The sequence below is a fragment of the Macaca fascicularis genome, chromosome 5 (assembly GCF_037993035.2).
Source record: "Macaca fascicularis isolate 582-1 chromosome 5, T2T-MFA8v1.1".
NCBI classification, from domain to species: domain Eukaryota; kingdom Metazoa; phylum Chordata; class Mammalia; order Primates; family Cercopithecidae; genus Macaca; species Macaca fascicularis.
In genome coordinates this window covers 152,853,438-152,870,825 of record NC_088379.1, presented here as the reverse complement: position 1 = coordinate 152,870,825, position 17,388 = coordinate 152,853,438, and the positions used below count along the sequence as shown (strand labels likewise).

At 40.9% G+C, this 17,388-nt stretch overlaps 1 protein-coding gene across 11 annotated transcripts in view; it reads right to left on the bottom strand.

The window, feature by feature from the left end:
- ARHGAP10 (Rho GTPase activating protein 10) overlaps window positions 1-17,388 on the bottom strand; it is a 352,159-nt gene that overhangs the window by 95,059 nt on the left and 239,712 nt on the right. For all 11 annotated transcript variants that reach the window (XR_012435152.1, XR_012435153.1, XM_045391864.2 and 8 more), the window contains 2 exons: window positions 10,630-10,735; window positions 8,909-9,068 (listed from right to left, as the gene is read on the bottom strand). Coding sequence is in view for 9 of the 11 variants with exons in the window: in XM_045391864.2 (XP_045247799.2) it covers window positions 8,909-9,068; window positions 10,630-10,735 (266 nt within the window). In the remaining 2 variants the exon portion in view is untranslated. The remainder of the gene's footprint in view (window positions 1-8,908; window positions 9,069-10,629; window positions 10,736-17,388) is intronic.

Genomic DNA, 17,388 nt, shown 5'->3' with positions numbered 1-17,388 from the left:
TGGAGGACACAGGCTACTCAGGGACTTTGCAGCACATGTTGCAAACAAGGATAAATCAAAGTGCCATAAAGATACCTCTGGACAGTACAAGGCCACCAGCCATTTCGATAAAGCAAGACCACCACAATGGCCTTCACTGTCACACCAAAAAAAATGACACATTCTATCACAGTCCCTATTACAAAAGCTAAAATGCTTATTACAAAATTATAAAGAATCCTTGTCCAGGAAATGTTTAATGTACATGAAATTTAATTCTCCTTTGGCACAAAGTCATCCACAAAACTCTAATACATAAAGGCTATGATATGGTTTGGCTGTGTCCCCACCCAAATCTCATCTTGAATTGTAGCTCCCATAATTCCCACGTGTTGTGGGAGGGACCCAGTGGGAGATAACTGAATCATGGGGGCGAGTCTTTCCCGTGCTATTCTCATGATAGTAAGTCTCATGAGGTCTGATGGTTTTATAAAGGGGAGTTTCCCTGCACAAGTTCTCTTGTCTGCCACCATGTAAGATATGCCTTTCACCTTCTGCCATGATTGTGCAGCTTCCCCAGCCCTGTGGAACTGTGAGCCCATTAAACCTCTTTCATTTGTAAATTTCCCAGTCTCGAGTATGTCTTTATCAGCAGCCTGAAAACAGACTAACACAGGCTAATACTAGAAAAAAAACCTCCTGATCATCAGGAAATCAATGAAACATCAGAGCACACTGAAGTACCACACAAAGCTAAGGTCAACCAAAGCACCAAATTTTACAAATCTCATTGAAAATCCAATTAAAACACTCAATAAGATCAATCTAATCTGAATTTTATTATATTAAGTAATTCCGAGAGTAACATTATATTCCTTACTTTATAAATTGCCATCTTTTCAGTATTAAGACAGATATTAGAAGAAAACCACCCTGATTAATATGGTCTTTGACGCTTTTCACAGGCTCTTCAGAATCTTCAAGGGCCCTTAGAAGTTGGGGGAGATGAGGAGGGAGTCAAATTATAAACATGAGTTTTTATTACATTATAGTGTATCAAATATAAGAATGAGGTATATGAAAAGGTTCTCAACATCACTAATCATCAGAGAAATGCAAAGTAAAACTACGATGAGATATCATCTCACCCTAGTTAAAATGGCTTTTATCCAAAAGTCAGGCAATAAAAAATGTTGGCAAAGATGTGGAGAAAAGAGAACACTCTTGGTGGCAATGTACCCCTATGGAGAATAGTTTGGAGGTTCCTCAGAAAATAAAAACAGAGCTACCATATGATCCAGCAATCCCACTGCTAGGTATATACCCAAAAGGAACGAAATCAGTGTATCAAAGAGGCCTCTGCACTCCCATGTTTATTGCAGCACTACTCACAATTGTCAAGATTTGGAAGCAGCCTAAGTGTCTATCAGCAGACAAATGGATAAAGAAAATGTGATACTTATACACAGTGGAGTACTATTCAGCCTTAAAAAAGAATGAAATCCTGTCATTTACAACAGCAAGGATGGAACTTAAGGTCATTATGTTAAGTGAAATAAGCCAGGCACAGAAAGACAAACTTTACATGTTCTCCCTTATTTGTGGGAGCAAAAAAATAAAACAATTTAACTCATGAAGATAGAGAATAGAATGATGATTACCAGAGGCAAGGGAGGGTAGTGAGCAGTGGCAGGGGGAGCGGTGATGGTTAATGGGCACAAAAATATAGTTAGATAGAATAAAATTCAGTATTTGATAGCACAACAGGATGACTGAAGTCAACAATAATTTCTTATACATTTTAAAATAACTAAAAGACTATAACTGGATTGCTTGTAACACAAAGAAGGGATAAACGCTTGAGGTGATGGAGACTCCATTTCCCCTGCTGTGATTATTACACATGGCATGCCTATATCGAAATATCTCATGTACCCCATAAATATACACACCTAGTATGTACCCACAAAAATTAAAATAAATGACTCAATCTACACAGACTCAGCAACTCCTGAGAAGGTTCATCCCCTGTTTAACTAAGTTCCTTTAAAGAACTCCTTACCTCAGACATGAGCTAACAGGTCACGAGACTCTGAAGGTAATCAGTGAGCCATGCAAAACTCAGGTGCTAGCGGTCCTGCTTTGTCCTTCCCCTCCACGTCTATTCTGGCTTTTCCTCCTGCTTTATTTATTCTTGTCATATGACAAAAACGACAACAAAAAAAAATTGACACTGAATATCACTCATTCTGGAACACTCATTCACGTACACCTTACAAGTTGATCTCCACTCTGGCTCTCAACAGAAATGTCACCATTAGGCCAGGTGTGGTGGCTCACGCCTGTAATCCTAGTACTTTAGGAAGCCGAGGCCGGAGGATCACTTGAGGTCAGAAGTTCGAGATTAGCCTGGCCAACATGGTAAAACCCGATCTCTACTAAAAAATACAAAATTAGCCAGGGATGGTGGCACACGCCTGTAATCCCAGCTACTTGGGAGGCTGAGGCAGGAGAATCACTTGAACCCGGTAGGCAGAGATTGTAGTGAGCCAAGACCATGCCACTTCACTCCAGCCTGGGCAACAAGAGTGAAACTCCATCTCAAAAAAAATAATAACGAAATGTCACTGTTGAAAGAGTTCACTCACACCACTGGTTCATGAGCTCACATCACTTGTCCGTCCTCATACTCGCCCATCTCATGGGACCTATCTGGCATCCTTGACAACGCCCCCAGACAACCCTGACACTAGCACTGACCTGATCCTGCCTGGGTTTCTTCTGGCTCCTCTATTACCCCTAACAGGAAAATCTTGGTGTTTCTCAAGGATATTATTGTCTTCTCCTAGTGATGAAAAGCAAGGGCTTTGGGGGTCAATCTCAGTTCAAACCCAAGCATTGCCACATTTACTAGCTGTGTACTCATGAGCAAGTTAAGCTCTCACCTTCACTTCTCTCAGATGTATAAAGAGATAATATACATAATAAGCATTTTACAGCCATTTCACTTCTCTCAGATGTATAAAGAGATAATATACATAATAAGCATTTTACAGCCGTATAGGGATACTGTGACATACATTTATGCAATAGGAATTTTATGTTTGATGTATTTTTATTTTTTTTTTTGAGACAGAGTCTCGCTCTGTTGCCCAGGCTGGAGTGCAATGGCGCGATCTCCGCTCACTGCAAGCTCCACCGCCTCCCGAGTTCATGCCATTCTCCTGCCTCAGCCTCCCGAGTAGCTGGGACTACAGGCGCCTGCCACCATGCCTGGCTAATTTTTTTTTTTTGTATTTTTAGTAGAGATGGGGTTTCACCATGTTTGCCAGGATGGTCTCAATCTCCTGACCTCGTGATCCGCCCGCCTCGGCCTCCCAAAGTGCTGGGATTAGAGGCGTGAGCCACAGCGCCCGGCCTAATATATGTATTTTTTATGTGTATGGATACACAAAGAAGCATCCACATACACTAGAATTACATTAACACCCTTTCTAGTAGACCCAAAGCATGTAGCATCATGAGCATCCAATAAATATTTTCTTATGCCAATCTGTCTTTATACCTTATACTTTCTACCTCTAAATTCACTCATAAGTTTGAGTGCCACCTCTCTGTCTAATGGACTTATCTTGAACAGGTAACTATAATCCACCATGTGACACACTGAACTCATCTTACTCCTCCCCCAAACCCCTTTGCTCCTTCCTTTTCTTAGTGACACCCATTTTGTCCCAGGATTGAATCTCTATCACACCTTCCCCAAGACCCCTTACAAAACCAGTCCCCGGGTTTTGCCTATTCCACCTCACCAAATGATGCTGTCCACCCTGGAACTCCCCATTCTCACTCCCATGTCCTTGGACTATGCCAAATAACCTCTCTCCTAGCCTTTCATTCCTCTACTTCCTACTGCAAATCCTGCTGTCAGATTAAGTTTTGTGAAGCAGTTTACTTGAAAACCTTGAGTGGTCCCAGTACCTATAAAAGTAAATGCAAAAGTCCTAAAGCGGCATTCTCAACCTCCCACACCTGGCCCCAATCTCTTTCCAATCTCATCTTCTGCCATTTGCCCATGTTCCAACAAGAGCTGCGTTCCCAGAACACGTACCTCCTCTTTGTGTTTCTCTGATTACATGGTCTCCCATACCCGAAATGTCCTCTTAAAACATCTCCACCTGTTCAAACTCCATTATAAAACTGATTCAAAGCACTTACTGGGGAAACTTTCCAGATTCCCTGCAGTTGAACATAAACTCTCCTCTGAAGCTGCCGCCACTTTCTCGCTCATTCTCTCTCTGTCTCTCTTTCAAAGTACTTATCCTCTACCATATCTTGTAGCTACTTTTGGACATTTCTTCTTTCCCCTACTGGACTGTCTTTACTTCCCCCAAATCTCACACCATGAATGACTCACAGCAGGCACTGGTGGAAAAAAATGCGCCAAATTAATGCATGACAAGTATACTCTGTTAAGAACAGAACTTATGCAAAACTCACAAATCCTAAGGCACAACCCCAATTTGAAAATCCTTGAAAAGTTCACAGCACCCTTTGCTGCCTGGGAAATAAAATTTTCTCATTTACAAAGGAAGAAAGACCTTGATAATGTTTTGGCCCAGGAACTTTTTATTTTTTTTAAGTCTTTTTTTTTTTTTTTTTGGAGACGGAATCTCGCTCTTGTCACCCAGGCTGGCATGCAGTGGCGCAATCTCAGCTCACTGCAACCTCCGCCTCCTGGATTCAAGCAATTGTCCTGCCTCAGGAGGCGCCTGCCACCATGCCTGGCTAATTTTTGTACTTTTTTTTAGTAGAGACAGGGTTTTGCCGTGTTGGCCAGGCTGGTCTCGAACTCCTGACCTCGGGTGATCCACCCGCCTTGGCCTCCCAAAGTGCTGGGATTGCAGGCATGAGCCACCGTGCTCAGCCCACATCTTTATTATGTGTAAATGAAGCTAAAACATATGGATTAAGTCTCCTATAAAGTATACGCAGATTTATAAAAACAGCAAGGAGGCTAGGAAAAATTGTGATCTCCGAAGCAGATTAACTAGGGGCCTTTTTCTAACTCCAAAATTCATCTAGAGCAATCTTGCTTTAATTACACGTTGAAGTTTCCTCTTTGCTTTACTGACTTTCCTGGAGTCAACAATTTTCACATTCCTAGGGAGGAAAAACAAATAACTGAGGAAAAGAAAATGACTTCCTTCTCTTGTCATTTTTCCCCGTCAGAGTCACTTTCAGTGTCACACATAGGCCTCTTCCTTTCCTCCCCCAGTTTAACCCTCCTTTTTTGCCCCTCATCCATTACTGTAATGTTTTCCTTTCTCAGACTACTCTTTTAAACTTTTCCTGTCCTTACTCCCTCTCTCGTTTTCATCTTGTCCTGAAACACTAAGAGGGACTAGATCCTTCCCTCCCCACTCTACAGTCAAATGTTAGGATCCTCTGGAGGGTGCACTTAGGTCAGTTGTCAGGGAAACCTGTGGCTAACATAGATCCAAACATCCATATGAAGTTTTTCTGCACAAGCACCCTTGTCAGCAAAAATATTCTTCCTCAGAGCAGAGCCTGGACTCTGCAGTGAAGTCCAGCTGAGCAGGAACAAAGAGCCAGGAGTGGCAGTAGAAGTGTACAAGGATGAAATGGAAGAGACAAGGCGAAGTAATGGGGAAATTTAGGTTCTCAGAACTGTTAACTAATTCAAACTGACATCCCCCATCTCTAACCCCCCAACCCTGCCACACAACCCTGCTTCCAACCCAAAACCCATGCACACAGTGGAGAATCTGAAACTCGATGTCCATTCCTCCCTTCTGAATAGAAAGCCTGAGCACTTAGTTAATGTTGGCTGTGCATGCATAGAACTATCTAGCCACAGAAAGGGAAGAGAAGGAAAACCGAAAGACCTCTGCTTAGCTCTATAAAGCTCTGAGAGCGAGGCCACTTTCGTCTGCTGTAACTATTATAACTGGCTCGCCAACGCTACTGGAAAATTCCTGCAAAATTTATTAACAAGGTGAAAGCGGCACTATCTACTTCCCAGCAGACAAATCATGTACTTATCCCCCCAGTTTCAAAAAGGGAAGAAAACAGGCAGTTGCAGCATGAAATGGAGATCCTTTTATCCAAGACCAAGACCCAGAGCCAGTATTTTCACAAATAAATTGCATAAAAGTTTCCTAATTAGGATGTAATCAAATGATTGTCGAGCTACTGTAACATTGTTTCAAAGCTTGTAGTCTAATTATTCTTCTTTCTAAAACTGAATAGTAGTCATCTTTCCATGAGCTGTCTGGATGGATTAATGCACACTAATGAGGCTTAATGACAGTTTGACAGGATCATAAAAGGAGGCATAAATTCACGACCACTGGCAAAAAAAAAAAAAAAAAAAAAAAAAAGGCAAAACAAAAATTCTTACACCCATAAACAAGCTGCTTTTACCATAATGGTAAAAAAAATCCCCAATCAGCTTTCAAGCGTATCTTTTCCATGAGAACCAACATTAGCAACAAGCTGGAACTGCTCCAGCAAACAGCCAATGCAACAAGTACCCAAGAAATACTCTTGCTATGCCTTCCCCAAAGGGACTACATTTCTGTTTGCCTGTCTCTTTCCCAGTCCTCCAACCCCCTCAAGATGTATTGAATTCATTATTTCATTCCATAAATATAAACTGAACACCTAATATGTACCAGGTATTACTATAAGTCGACAAAAAGATCTCTGGCCTCAAAGATCTTAGCAGGGAGAAATAGACAAGTAAGAAAATAAGTTATGTAACATGTTAGACTGGGGTACGTTTATGGGATCCAAGTTCCAAAACATGGCTTCCACCCCCAGATGACGACCTGCTTTCCCACAGGAGCTGGAACATTCATCTGCACATCCGGCACCTACTACATGTCTGGCATATGATGCAATCTCAATTTTAAAAAACCTTTTAATAAACAAATGAATGACCAAGCGTTCTAAGAGTTTTCCAGCTCCCTATCTTAGAGGCAGAAGTCAGGAACGTTATTAGCAAAGTACTCATCTACGGTGACTGAATGAAGAAAAATATATATATATAAATTCTTGGAAGAAAATAATGTGGTTTTTAAAGTCATGTTTCCCCTTGATTACAGAGAAACAAGTAAGAAAGCAAGTCACTTAAGAGATTATTCATTTTAAACCAGAAATACTTAACCTACAGTCCACAGATTCAGGAATGCAGGTGAGCCCACTGAAATTGTGAAAACAATTAAGGGGAAAGAAGGATTTATGTGCATTTATCTGGGTTACTAACAAAAGGGTTAACAACTTGTCAGCTTCTCAGTGGTCTGTGATCTCAAGAAGATTGAAAAGTACTGCCCTAAAGAATAAGTGTTTTTAAAAACTATATTTACATCCTTATAAAAATAAAGGTACACTTTTAGCTATGAGTCACCATCATCATTTTTCTTAATAAGTGGAAGCTTTACTTTGAGGGGGCTTGAGACAGCGGGAGAGAGGCAGGCCCTCAAAGTGGTCCTAATTGAGAACAGCACTCCAAGAGCATCCTGAAACCATTTTTTCCATATGTTCCCCCATAGATTATCTCACCCCTACTTATAAATGAAGCCCAGTTAAACTGAATAGACACCAGCTCCTTGCAACTCTGAGTTCAAACACAAACTGGCATGGGCCAGCTCTAACATCAACAAATGCCATACTCTCAGAATGCTTGGTCACTCATTTGTTTATTAAAATGAGAAATGTTTTAACTCTTATGAACAAAACCTTCTCAAATACTAATGAAAACTTCTTTCGTGTTCCAGACTGAAGTCCTCTCCTAAGTTCTTAAGAAGAGACGCTTCCTCCCTAGATCAGCAGATCTTCTTGCTGGCTACTTATCAGAATTCTTGGGAAGGCAAAAATTTAACAGAATACACACAGCTATGCAGCCACTTAAAAGAGTCCCTCAGGTGGATTTTCAGGGTTGAAAATTATTGCTCTAGATTGGGGGATCCGCAAGGCTTTTCTGTAAAGGACCAGACAGTACATAGTTTTGCCTTGCGGGCTATCTGGTCTCTTGTAATTACCAGACTCTTTTGTTGTATTGTAAGAGTAGCCATAGACAATATGTAATCAAGGAGAAAATAACAGTAATTTGGGAAAGTGACCCCAAAGTGACAATCATGAACAGTACTTATTTCTAGTAGTTAATATGTCGAGTGGGTATGGTGGGAGGGAAGAGTATATTAAAGCAGTTTCTGCTCACCCCAGTGTGGATCTCCTGAGTCAACCCCATCCACCACATCCCAGGAATATGTACCCTTCCCTGCTGCCCAGATGCAATGCCTAAGCCTATTTGAAGAGTTTACCCTTTCCCAACTTCTCCTCCTTTATGTGCCATTCACAACAGCTAGGTGTAACCATCTTTGGAAGGCAGGCAACTTTCCCAGGTGCAGAGCAGGGGCTGGCCTTGCTGCCCCTCAACCCCTACTCTCAATGATGCTCATGGTCTTCTGGCCCCATCTCACATCCTTTCAACCTTATTTGCCTTATTTTCTCTTGTAAGTTGCAAAGCCCTAACTTGCTCAAGAGTACAGAGTTGTTGTGCCACATGGAATTTGAGTGAGAAATCCAAAGATGGGAATAAAAGCAACAAAAGTCCTAAACAGTTCACAATTGCCTTGATACTCACTTGCATCTGGATTAAATGCTTCTTCATTAAACCAGTGAGATAACAAAAGACCAGATAAATTTCACATTTATGGAACTCCATCAGAAGATAGAAGCTCAATGAGAACTTCTTAGAACCAAGTTAATCATAGTGAGAATAAAAGAATTTTTTTAAAACAGAGAGAGAGAGAAAAGGGAAATCTAAGAGGATCATTGTGTAGTACATGGTGACAAGCCAAAAACAAAATCTCTTAAAGAAAAAAAAAAAAAAGAATTTTACCTTTTCATGGTTCTCAATTAAGATTTCCACAACAATATTCTGAAACTTCAAGTCCATGAGGGCAGCGACAGTTTCTTCCTGTGGCCTCATCAGAGTTGGTCCAAACACCACTCCTAAGTTTGCCACGGTCATCAGGTTCTGCTTGGAGTGATTTGAAACGCTGAAATTGGTAAGGGGGGAGGAATCTGTTTAACCAAAGGAGCAAAAATTGTAGACTGTAAATAGTCTGCAACTCTGTATTTCCTTAAAAGCAAGGGGTCAAGAGACTTAACCGTCCTCAACACCTACCTCTGAAATAACCAGATCTGAGAAACTCTCCATGCAGACGCTGCTGCCTACTCCTTTACCTCCCTTTCTTTGATGCTCTACTCTAACCACAATGGCTTTCTTAATAATTCCATGTACAGTGGGCCCTCTGTATCCCCTGAGAATTGATGTCAGAACCCCTGCAGACACCAAAATCTGGAGATGTTCAAGTCCTACAGTCAACCCAGGAAACCCACGGATTAAAAAAAAAAAAAAATCAACCCTCAAGTCCACAGGGAATACTGTATTTCTGATCAGCAGCTGGTTGAATCTGCCTATGCAGAACCCACAAAGGGCCAATTGTAGGTGCTAAGCTTGCTTCCCCCAAAAGCCTTAGTTTACTGTTCCCCTCTTCTTAGAAAACTCACTCTTTTCCCAGAATATTATACTTTTGCTTCCAAGGAATACTAGACTGCAGAGTCCCCTTGTAAAAGCATGCAAAGTTTGGTCAGAGCACCCACAATCACTCCTTCAGCCCAGTATCATTGTGCAGTCAATCACCTAGACAACTGTTCTCAGCAGCCCTGCAACTTTACTCAGGTCTAAACTCAAAGATACCATCTTCAAAAAGCCTTTGCATAATAACAATTTTTATAGTCTCACACTCAATATATTCTGGCCCCTTACTCTGCTTTGTGTTTCTGCCACTTATCATCTGAAGCTATTTTATATTTTCATTTGTAATCTGGTTTTCATATTTTCCCCTTAGAAAATAAGCTTCATGAAAGTTGGGACTTAGACTATCTTATTCAACTATGTATCCACCAGCACCTAAAAAAGGCATTCACTAAATATGTGTTGACCAAATGAATAAATGGCTAAACTAGCAGTGGGACCCTTGGCAAATCACAGTATCTTCTGACCTTCATTTTCTTTCTATGTAAAATAAAGGTTCTAAAATACAGCGTTCTTCAGCTTCCTTTCACCTCTAAAATTCTACAGTTAGAAAGATCTCTATACTTAAAGAAAGGGATAATTTCTCCCCTGATTTGATTTTGCTGACTTTTAAAAGGAGGAGGAAAAGAGAATGAAATCTATAAAATAACTACCCATTATTGAATTAAGCCAACTTAAAGGACATGTTCAAACTTAGAGTTAGGTAGGTGTGAAACCAAGCTAAATATTCTAACAAATTTATATTCACATTTCCAGAATCTGTGTATAGGGTAATGTATAACATTCTCCTCTTTCACTTCAAATCAAACCCTGAGTTGCTGGCAGAGATGTTAAGCAAATAATTATACAACTTCATGAAAGCATATTTCAACAGTCTTGTCCAAAATACACACAATGAGTCAAACATCCAGCCTGCCCTTCCAGGTGTGGTCCCCAGTTCCACCCATCACAAATCCCAGAGCACGACCCAGCACCTAGAGCAAAGTGAAGAAAGTTAAAAGGAAGAAAAAGAGGCTTACTTTGTTAAGTGTTTCACCAAAATGTCCAACATCTCTTTATTCTTCTCTGGCAGTTTGTGTACCAAGAAATGGATCGCATTAACCCGAGATTCCGGGCTGCCGCTTTCTTCCAAAAAAAAAAAGAAAAAGTAAAAGAAAACAATAGTTAGTAGAGAACTCAGAATCAAATATATTTCCCAAGCAAACAATGACAACAGCTCCTCTGTTCAAGATTATCAAACATGGAGCATTAAACATATTTTGCCATCTTTAAAAGGAAAAAAAAAAAATCTTTCCCCTTATAATGAATCTTCTTGTGCCTCCCCTAATGAGCTAATGTCAGTGTGGCTGCAATCGGTGCCTTCCCCTTGGTTTATATCACAGAATGGACAGCTGCTAAGCTTCTCCTTCTGACATGCTGCGTTTCATGTCTGTTCATCGTTTACTCGATGGGGTCTAGTCACTGGGTCACACCACAATGGAATACAAGTAAAATATCAGCAAATAACCTATTCCATGTTACAGGTTGAACTGGACTCCCCCGCCCCCCAAAAAAGTATGTTGAAGTTCTAGCCCTTAGAACTCAGAGTGTGGCTGTGTTAAACTGTACGTGGGATTTAATGTCATCAGGTATGCTAAGGCATGCATGAAAATGACTGTCAGGAAAAGTTTAGATTCACAGAGCCCTAGAAACAGACGGCATGGCATGTTGTGCAGAGCCATGTGGGGAAGCACCAACGTCGATCGAGAAGCAGAGGGAGAACGGGGAATGTGGGCAAAGCCTCTACTGTAGTTTCTGCAGGAAGGAATGGGCGAGGCAGGGTGCGCAGGTCGAGGACTGGCTGGTTTAAATTACTTCAGTGGGCACTGCGTTGCAAGGGCTGTCCCTAGTTGCTGGCACTCGGGACTGAAGTCACAAGGGCAGGAGAATACAGCCTAGTGTAAGGGCTCGCAGAGGAGGCTGGCGCGGAGGGGGGTCACGGGGTTTTGGATTGGATAATTCCACGTGAAAAGCCTGCAGAAGTTTAATATCTCCAGGAATTGGCTAGCCCTGGGAGGGGCAGCTTCCTCGGGTCAGTGAGGCCCCGGATGTCAAAACATCAGAATAAAAAGGCGTGCTTAATACACGACCTTATTTGGGAAGAGAGCTGTTGCAGATGTCAGTTCAGATGAGATCATAACTGAAGTAGGGTGGGGCCTCTTCATCCAATATGACTGGTGTCCTTATAAGAAAACAAAGAGAGGGATAGTGGCCATGTACAGACAGCACAGGGGACATTGTCCTGCCACAGCAGAGGCAGAGGCAGAGGCTGGAATGAAGGACCCACAAGCCAAGGGATGCTAAAGACTGCCAGCAACCACCAGAAGCTATGAGTGGCAAGGAGGGATCCCTCCTACGGCCTTCAGAGGGAGCACGGCCCTCCCAACATCTTGATTTCAGACTTCCAGCCTCTAAGAATTGTGACGGAATAAATGCCGATTCTTTGAAGCCACTTGGTTAATAGTAGTACTTTGTTCCAACAGCCCTGGGAAACTAACCCATTCCCTTAACCCCCAAACTTTGGAATTATTATACGTGGCTCTTATTAACAGTGTACCCCAATTCCCTTTATTATAGTGTTCTTGATTGGAAAACTATCAAATCAATAAAATGTTTGTTATTGAAGATTTTGCTAGTTTTCACAGGTGTCAAAGAAGCAACAAAAGAGAATTAGGTTCTAACTTTACTGCTGACAGAAAAGAAGGTTAGAAATGGCTTCGGAGGTTCACTTAGGGCTGGCCAGGGAAGCTCAGGAAGGGTCTCATAATGGACAGTCCTTGAAGTTTGGGTCCTGAAGAATGGGGAAGGGTTCAAGGAAAGGCAGGATTGAGAGGCAGGGGGAACATTCCAGATTCAGTAATAGCATGACAAAAAGCACAGGGCCGGTGCGGAGACAGCTCTTACGAAAGGTAGCCTGAGGCCACCTCTGGTCTGCAAAGGCCAATATGAAGAAGTTGTCTCACTGTTGGCTTCTAAATTAGTCAAGTGAAAATAAAACAAGAAAGGGATATGAATAGAGTTAAATTTGGGGAAGATATGCCTCATATTTTTTTAAAGGATGGATTAGAATGGGAAAAAGAACTAGTTAGGAGGGAACAGTTATTTGGGAGACAAGAAATAAGAAATGAAAGGAGGGGTGGCCAGGCATGGTGGCTCATGCCTGTAATCCCAGCACTTTGGGAGGCCGAGGTGGGCAGATCACTTGAGGTCAGGAGTTCAAGACCAGCCTGGCCAACATGGTGAGACCATCTCTACTAAAAACACAAAAACTAGCCAGGTGTGGTGGCACGCACCTGTAATCCTAGCTACCCAGGAGACTGAGGTGGGAGAATTGCTTGAACCTAGGAGGCAGAGGTTGCAGCGCCAGTGCACTCCAGCCTGGGTGATAGCGAGAGACTCCATCTCAAAATAAATAAATAAATAAATAAAGGGAGTGAGGTCGGTGGTAGAACTACAAAGAGGGAGGTAGAACAAAGAAGTATAGATGCCCTATGATTTACAATGGGGGGACATCCCAATAAGCCCATCGTAAAGTCAAAAGATTGTATGTCAGGACCGTCACTACACCTGGGAATCGCTGCTTCTAACTGATAGCTGAGTGGTCTTGAAGAAATTACCTAACTAACCTCTCTGTGCCTCAGCTCCCTCATGTGCAGAATGAAAACAGTATCTTAAGAGGCCATTATGAGATTCAATGCTATAACACACACAAAGCACTTAGCCTCCGTGGCTGGCACGTGTGGGCACTCAATCACTGTTAGCCATTATTACTGTTGTTGTTCATGTTACTATTATTATTTGAGCACTACCATGGAAGAAGCAGAACTGACAGGTTTTAGCAGCAGACTAGCAGTGGGTCAGAAGGAAGAAGGCAGAGATGAGCAGTGTTTCACATCTGGGTTGTCTGATAACAGGGCCAATTCCACCAACAGACAGAAACATAGCAGCCAAAGCTGTCTTGAGGAAGGAGATGATGGTGGAGGGAATGGAGAAAGTGACATTCAAATGGCTGGTCTCTAGCAGTAGATGGAAACAGTAGGAGGCTTTAGAGATCAAGGCTAGAAACGTTCTCCAGGAGGTGTGACCACTAGCTCATGGACAAAGCTGCCCAACTTCTACAGAAAGCTAACTGAGGGCACTGCGGGGAAAAGGGCTCCAAAGAGGTACAGGGAGACGTGAAGTCAAGGGCTAAGACAAGCAGGCAATGCAACCAAGGAGGAGGAGGAAGAGGAGGAGGTGGGAGGATCAGGGAACTTTGATGTCATCAGGAAGGCAACTGAGAAGAAACCTGCAAAGGCTGGGCACAGCCAGTGGACTCGAGAGTTAAGGAGAGGTCAAGGAATGGAAAGACTGGGAGAAGGGCCCTGGGTATCACCAGGTTTATCAACTGAGAGCCCCTTTCTACTAAAATGAGGAGGTTAAACAAAGAGGGAGCTGCTGGAGAAGGGGTGAAGAGTGGGAGTTCAGAACACTTGCTCAGAAAGTAAAAAACAAGAGAATGGGAAAGAGAGGTAAAGCAGATCAAGAAAGGGACATTTTTTTTTTCCAAAGGATAATAGTTTTTTTCCTTATGACAAAAATTAAATACTTGTAATACTAAAATCTTGGACAACACAGAGAAAATGACCTTAGTATAAAGTACTAAGTATCTGAAATATATATATGAGAGAAACAGCATGCAATCACATTAGAAAGAACTACAAACCAATCAGGGAAAAAAGAGACAATCTAACAGACAAATGGGCAAAAGACTGGGGCAGGAATTTCACAAAAGATTTATTCCTGTGACCAAAAAACCTATGAAAACAGAATAAACCTGTAACGGTGAAAAAGAAATTAAAACCACAATGAAAGAGTAATATTCACCTGCCAGAATGGCTTTAAATGAATACTAAGCTTTGGCAAGGACATGAGGCAACTGAAACTTCCATATGCTAACTAGATGGGAGTCATTAAAGGGTTCAACCACTCTGGAGAACTGTTCGGCAGTTATCTACCAAAGCTGAACAAACACATACCCTATGACCGACCCAAAAATTCCACTCATAGGTATATAACCAGGAAAAATGCACATAAACACGCATTAAAAGACACATACTCCTATATTCACAGCAGCGTTCTATTAGCCCAAAACTGGAAACCACCCAAATGTTCATTAACAGTAGAACAGATAAATCTATTGTGGCTTCTTCAAACAGAATGCAATGAAAACGAAGGAATATTTCACACAACATGGATGACTCTCACAAAATGAGTAAAAGAAACCAGCTACAGAAGAATATACTCTGATTCCATTTACATAAAGTTCAAATGCTGCAGCCCCAACCTAGAATGTCAGGAGAGTGATCACTCTTCAAGGGAGTGGATAATGACCACATGGGCACGAGAAAGGGCTTCTGATGATGTTTGATTGCTTGATCTGGGGCTGATTATGCGTGAAAATTCATTAAGCTGTATACTGATTTGAGCCTATGTTATATTTCAACAAAAAGTTCACTTAAAGCTACCCATGATAAATCTCATCCTAAAATAAACTGGTAAATTTTAAGTATAAATCCTGCAGAGTTTTCCTTCCTTTTTTTTGTAATGAAATGCCTAAACAACCTATTTTATTTTATTTAATATATCATGGACATTTTTCAGTATCATTAAATGGAGCACCTTACCATCGATTTTATGAACACTTAGATTGTTTCCAATGTTTGTAAAGATAAGGTTGTTCCAGTTTACACCCCTAATAAGTGTTTGAGAATGAGAAATGATACTTTACAATAGAGGACACTAAGACAGTTGTTGCTAAAGAGAAAGGATGCAAAAAGGCTAAGAAATTAAAAGGCACGTAAAGAACACAATCACCAAAAACAAAAACACAACTGTCAAAAGGATTAGGTAATAAATTATAACCCAGTTCTTAATCTGGTATAAAAACCAAGATATTAACCAACACTGGCAAAAATAAAAACAGTGTAACAATTTCAGTTCACAGCTTTGATTTTTAAAAATAGAATTAAAGCAGAGACTCTGCAAAATAGTCGAAATTCCAAAGGAATAAAAGGACAACCACTGAGGATAAGAATGTTACACTGCAAAAATTAAAAACTTTGGAAAACTTTGCACTAAAAACCTACTACTAACTTGTGAGTCTATCTTGCCATTAATAATGATCTTTTTCCAGTGACAACCTAGTTTAAATATTTTAGGATTCATTATTTAGAAACACAAGCTAGAGAAAGTTTCCCACACTCTATGAATTACATTCTTCATTTCTCAAAATAGTGAAATTGATTTTGAAAAATAGAGTCAAAACCTTTCACTATCTTCAGTGCCTCTCCTGCTAGCCCGTCCTCATCTATTTTAAAATCACACATCCATTCCTGCCAAGTCTTTTTCCCTCTTCTTCTTCTTCTTCAAAAAATATACTCTAGGCTTTTAAAATAAAACCATTTTTTTCTCTATTTTGTTTTGAAATTAATCAGAGCTTTCTATTAGCAAGTATTTCTATGTAGCTACAACATAATACCTTAAAGGTACTCCAAAAAAGTTTTTGAAGATAAGCCATCTAAAGTTGCTTATGCTAACACAATTTATTTTATTTTAATTGCTAGTGATTGACAAAGAATGAACAGCCAGCTTACCTTTAAAAAAAAAAAAAAAAACTAGAGTACTAAATTAATCATAATACCAAATTCCTGAAATATGCCAGGGAATTAGGAGCTTACTGTAGTGGAAAAGGCATTTTAATTGTGTAACTACAAATCAGCATCTACCACACTGTAATGTCCATCTGCTTATGATGCTGTGCCAACTAACAGAAACTGAAAAAGATGTGATTGTAGAGCTTATCAAAGACACAAGGCAGATAAATGCTAAATTATTTCAATATTGAAATGTCAAAAGTCAATGATACTGTAATTTTAGAAAGGCATTAGCAGTAACCATCCAAGCACTTCCCAAGGGATAAAGGGCTTCAGTCAACAGACATCAAGTGTTGCATTTCTCCTGTGGCGTTCGCATCTACTGTGAAATGAATACATCAGGCTAAGAGCGAGGCATGCCACTAAGCATTCAGTTCCCTTAATTCCTGGGTTCCTGAGCCCTTCCCCAGCAAGAATCACATGATTTTTGTCTTGCTTCCCAGGTAGGTTTATCAAAAAGGATAGAACATTCTGGTTAGGCAAACACCAATGTCTTGGCACAAACACCAATGTCTTGGATCCGATTATAGTTATGCTTCTCATGATAAATAACCAAAGATCTTTGTGGTAATGATTTTGCCTCCCAAGTAACTTGATTACAGGAAGAAAGCACACAGAACATAGCAACATGAGTGTTTTCGTTTAAGTGACAGTGAAGAGTTTTTTCTTCTGATGCAACAGGCATTCAGCCTTTAGTTGTCATTCTCGTACTAAGCACCATGACTCCAACCCTGAGGCATGAGTCCACTCTTATCAACATGATACAGCAAGGACTTTGAGGCCAAAAGGCTGACACACAGATCATGGCTTACACATCGTTCTCAAAGGTAACACACATCACGCAGTAAGACATCCAGCTAGACGCCTGCCTGCTAGCCTTCCTGTAGTGGACACAATCTTTTGTATTCCTCATGGACCAGTTAACTGCCTTTTCGTCTTACAAATTTCCATGTCCAAAGTCCATTATAGTCTCCCCCAAGATGGATCGTCTACTAGGTTCCTTTTATAAGTTTAGTTTGGAATTCAGCTAATGGAGAAAGTTAC